Source organism: Sinocyclocheilus rhinocerous, unplaced genomic scaffold, assembly GCF_001515625.1.
Source record: "Sinocyclocheilus rhinocerous isolate Xijiao unplaced genomic scaffold, SAMN03320098_v1.1 scaffold819, whole genome shotgun sequence".
In the NCBI taxonomy this organism is placed as follows: domain Eukaryota; kingdom Metazoa; phylum Chordata; class Actinopteri; order Cypriniformes; family Cyprinidae; genus Sinocyclocheilus; species Sinocyclocheilus rhinocerous.
The window spans coordinates 695149-700067 of record NW_015665814.1 but is presented as its reverse complement, the minus strand read 5'-3'; the positions used below and the strand labels follow the sequence as shown (position 1 = coordinate 700067).

The window sequence follows — 4919 nt, the reverse complement described above, 5'->3', positions numbered from 1 at the left end:
CCCTCTCTTGGGAATTACAAAGTACCAGGAGTAAAAGCCGTGCTGGCTGTCCTCCGCCGGCAGAATTCGAATGGCTCTTTTCCTTATTAAAGCGGCTATTTCTTCCTCTAAAACTTGAGCGGACTCCCCTTCTGTGGCTGACATCAACACACTGTTGAACACTGGTGGTTTTACAGCAAACTGCAGATGATAACCCTTCAGTATCGTAGATAAAACCCAGTGGTGTACTGCGCATGCGCGCCAGCTCTCCGTGTGAGCAGCGAGCGGACCGCAGCGGCTCTCACCCACTAATGGCGCGGTCGCGCCATCTAGCGGGGGAGCTGGGGATTGCAGCTCTGAATTGAGTAATTTTGGTTTTGTGTGTGTTTTTATTTTCAAACCTTGCTGTGCCCTCGACCCACTGCCTGGATGCACAGGGATTTTTTATTTATTTTCACACCACACATATTTTCTTGTGAACTGCCCTCTGCCCTTTCCGGCAACTCCGAGGGTGGAGGGGGGAGAACTTCTTTGTGGGGCACTGGTGCCAACTCCACACCTGAACTGGTCAAAAGAGAACTTTTTGACATTTCCTTGAACGATTCCCAAGTCCAACGCCTTCTCTTGGCGGGAGGGGGAGAAAATAACCACTCTTTTTGAGGGAGGATAACAACAGATACTCCACGAGTGCTGTTGCTCGTCCCCTCGTCCAGAACATGAGGACGGGTTAGGTTGCCCGCCGTTTCTTCCCTCCCTGAGGGTTCGCCGGTCTGTGTCTAGCTGCCGCTGCTGCAAAGGAAGGTTTTCCCCTTGGCTGTGCTGGCCTAGGCTGTGCCTCAGTCTGCTGAGGCTGGGGAGGTCTGGGGCTCCTGAAAGCCGGCTGACCACTTCTGAGGGGGGCATCAAAACCAGGGCGTGCTAATGAAGAAGCCTTAGGAATGGGTTTTCGGGGGAGGCAAGCTTAGAAAGTCTCACTCTCCTGCTTCCTCAGATCACACCGCTGGCGCATAGCAGTGACTGATGCTCCGAAAAGGGCGTTGGGCTCAACCAGGGCATCCAGGAAATCAGCTTTCTCTCTGTCAGATAGCCCTGAAAGTCCCAGCCAGAGAGCTTGCTCGCCCACCACTGCCAAGCCCATGCTGCGGCCGCAGCTCTGGACTGCCCCCCTGGAGGTTCTCAGGTTGAGATCGGCAATAACGCAGATCTCTTCCCAGAGAGCTGGGTTTGGTGACCATCCATTTGCCTGAAAGTCCCAGCCAGAGAGCTTGCTCGCCCACCACTGCCAAGCCCATGCTGCGGCTGCAGCTCTAGACTGCCCCCCTGGAGGTTCTCAGGTTGAGATCGGCAATAACGCAGATCTCTTCCCAGAGAGCTGGGTTTGGTGACCCATCATCCATTTGTCTCCCCATCTCCTCCATGAGCTCTGCTTGATAAGCAGTGAGGAGAGAGGTAGCATTCAGAGCCCTCACTGCCAGAGCAGAGGAACGATAGATTTTCGGAAAAGCTGAGGCTGTTAAGCGCTCAGTACGTCTTGGCAGTGAAGCTGAGGCAGAAGAAAAAGCTGCTCTGCGATTAGGGTTAAGATGATGTGCCACTGACAGCTCAACAGGACATCCTTTTTGTCCTTTTTGTCAACATTTGACATCCCTAGCTCCTCCATGTTGTGCGCATCCAGTCTGGAAAACCCCTTCACAGGAACCCTGTGTGAAAAGGGTTTGTCCCAGAAACGCTTCATTTCTGAAACGCACGCGGGGACTGCAGGAATTACCGTTTTAACAACCGGGGCACGCGACGGCAGTCGCTTGCCGTCATATAGGTCTCTCTCCTTTCCCTGGCCCACCTGCTGCGACGGCCATTCAATAGAAAGTTTTGCAGCTGCCCTCCTGCACATTTCGATCAGGTCGAGCTCCACTTGAGCCGAGGCCAGGGACCCTTCGCTTAACGTGCTTCCCTAGCGATCGCTTCGTCATCATCCTCCTCCTCCTCTCTTCCCTCTGACAAGATCGGGAAAAGAGGGGTAAGTTCGGGGGAGACTTCATCCATAAACTCGCCCCAACTACATGACACAGGCTGGACGACATGTTTGGTCGACGGAGAAAGGGAGGGGTCTCCTTTATTAGCAGCCGCCACCCACACTCTTCTCTCCAGAACCCTTGATGGGAGAAGGAAACAGTGCGGACAGCACTCGGGGTTCGCGAGTGCTGCTTGAGCATATCTCACCCCCAGGCATACAATACATAGGGGATGAGAATCCCTGCTTGAAATACTTGCTCCGCATGCACAAGGACACGAGGCATCTTTCCCCGTCGCAGCCCCGCTTGCGGAACTAATAGTCGTGTCCATACTTTATCAAGCCGCTAAGCTCACCACAACGTGTCGCTTAGAAAAAAAAAGACAGACCAGAAAATTCGTCGTAACACATTAATTCGCTCGTTTGTCCTTAACAATAGTTTCCACCTTGACAGTGAAAAACACCCGCTCTCAGAAAATGCCGCGTTCGGCGACGTACCTTGACGGCTCGTCTAAGAACAGTTAAGTAGCTAATCCAGAGGGCAACCTAGAATTTAGCTTCCAAAAAATCTTCACGGGGAAGAGAACGAGAATGAGGTAGGGACCGTTATGCGGTGATATATATAGGGAGGCGGGACTCCCGCATCACTGTCGTGATTGGTCTGTCAACTGGCGGACGTGGTGTAATTGGTGCTTCCAGGATTTGTCACGCCCGAGGCGATTCCCATAGTGAGATACCGAACGAATGTTTGAAAGAGAACTGACTTAACCTGCATGATGACACTGTTGTCTTCTATAGAGCTGCTTTACAGCTGAATTGACTGCATTTCATAATTGATGAATTTTGCAACATCAATACCATTATATAACTGACATTATTTATTTGTGCACATCATTATTTTTTTAGAATTAATCCTCATAATATTTAATAATAATTTTAAAATAATTTCCTCTCCCCTTACAAATACATCTCCTCTCTGATGACGTGCGCACACTAAAAAGGCAAAAAACAAGGAGATTCACACAATCTCAGTGGGTTGGCAAAATCGCATTGCACAAATGCTAATTTTAACAATTTTAACCAAATGGCCTTTTTAAGTTAAAGACATGGACTACAACTAAATCAACATATGTCTTAATTTGACACAAAGTCTGGTATATTTTCTTCTCTTCTGTATTTTCTAACAAGTTCTTCGAGAATACTTCAGGCATCCTTCATTTACAAGATTCATGAGTCTGAGCTCAGACATTTAATCATTTAGCAGACAAGCTATTTACTATTTATAAGAGAAAAATCACACTGACTTCCTCCATGGAATCAATGATCTTTGACAGCTGCACATCTTTCAGGGCTTTCAAAGTGCGAGCCCTGATGGAAACAATTAAAAACCACATACAATAATAATACACTAATATATACAAACAGTGAGAACCAAAGCACACAACATGTAAAGCATCTGCTATTTTACTAATACAGGCGAATTACAGGATTGAGGTAAAGTGGTGCCAGAATGTCTTACGTTTTCAGGAAGCCCATGAGTTGCTCTCTTTTCTTCTTTGATTTGTTGGTCATGATGCTTCGATATGTTTGTCTCTCAATACACCATAACTTCACCGTAGTGATGGCTGTGGGAAAGAGAGCATCGAAATGCTTATTTACCACACCAGCAGAGGGCAACCCAAATCAGCCATCACTCCAAAATAACATAACAAGTGACCTCTGACAGATGCTGTGCGTTTACAGTTGTATAGAATGGCCAGTTCCCCAAACACATCGCCGGAGCTCAAAGTTCGCAGATCACGTCCAGCCTGAGTAACCTTCAGCTCCCCCTCTAGAATAAAAATGGAATTTAGGCTCATCAATTCATTATTTTCATCACATTTTATTTAAGACTGAGCTGGCTGAAATAGAAGACTTGTCATGTCATGAAAATGAAAATGTCATGAAATTCACTACAGTATGCAGGGCCGGATTAACATAAGGGCTAGGAGGGACTGAAGCCCCAGGGCCCGCGAATTAAGGATGTGGAACGTGATGTGGAGGAAAGGGAAAGTAGACCTAGAATTGAGTGGCCATCGGGAGCACCCGAGCTTTTCCCAGTGTGCCGATTTGCCAAAATCCCACCACGCCCCCACATATTAGTGTCTGCGCTATTTCAGTCCAAAAGAAATGAGCGATAAAAATGTCTTTGTACTCGTTTACACTAGAGTTGTGGGTATCTTTTAATCGCCTTGGCTTTACTGTAGCGCATGGGAAACAAACTCTAAAAGTCAAGTGATGAAACGGCACTATGTTAACCAGACGCGGACTTAACCATTAGGCAAAGGTAGGCGACCGCCTTGGGCCCCCAAAAGCCAAGGGCCCCCTAAAATGCTTTTTATATGCGAGATGCGCGTTCAGTGCGGACGCACAAGTGGTTGCTCTGGTGTTCATTACCACGACAACCGTCTGTAATGCTTTTGTGGGATTATGTACACAAAGCAGTGTGTGTGAAAAGTGTCTAGTGCGCATAGAGGAGAGTGTGTTTCTACAGGTGGTTTGTACAGGCCCTGTAGCACACTTCGAATTGTTTCAGAAATGTTTCAGACAGTTTTTCTTGTGATGTGGTAAGGTTGGGGGTGGAGGAGGTAAGATGGTCCATGTTTCAGGAGGTTGGGGGTTTGTTTGGGGTTTCAGAGGAGGGCGGGGTGATTTGAGTTCAGGGCTCTCACAGCCTGGGGGAAAAAGCTGTTGAGCAGTCTGGCGGAGCGGGCTCTGATGCTCCGGTACCGTCTTCCTGATGGTAGGAGCTGGAAGAGACTGTGGGAGGGATGGGTGGGGTCCTTCACGATACTGTTGGCTTTGCTGGAGCATCGTGCAAGGAAAATGTCCAGGATGGAGGGGAGAGGGGCACCGATGATCTTTGCAGCTGTGTTCACTGTCCGCTGGA

The 4919-nt window shown here is 48.4% G+C and overlaps 1 protein-coding gene across 1 annotated transcript in view; it reads right to left on the bottom strand.

Annotated features, from left to right (window-relative positions):
• prkg3 (protein kinase cGMP-dependent 3) overlaps positions 1 to 4919 on the bottom strand; it is a 30632-nt gene that overhangs the window by 13348 nt on the left and 12365 nt on the right. Inside the window, exons 6-8 of the mRNA XM_016542609.1 lie at positions 3708 to 3821; positions 3510 to 3615; positions 3295 to 3358 (exon numbers count right to left, since the gene is read on the bottom strand). Coding sequence (XP_016398095.1) covers positions 3295 to 3358; positions 3510 to 3615; positions 3708 to 3821 — 284 coding nt within the window. The remainder of the gene's footprint in view (positions 1 to 3294; positions 3359 to 3509; positions 3616 to 3707; positions 3822 to 4919) is intronic.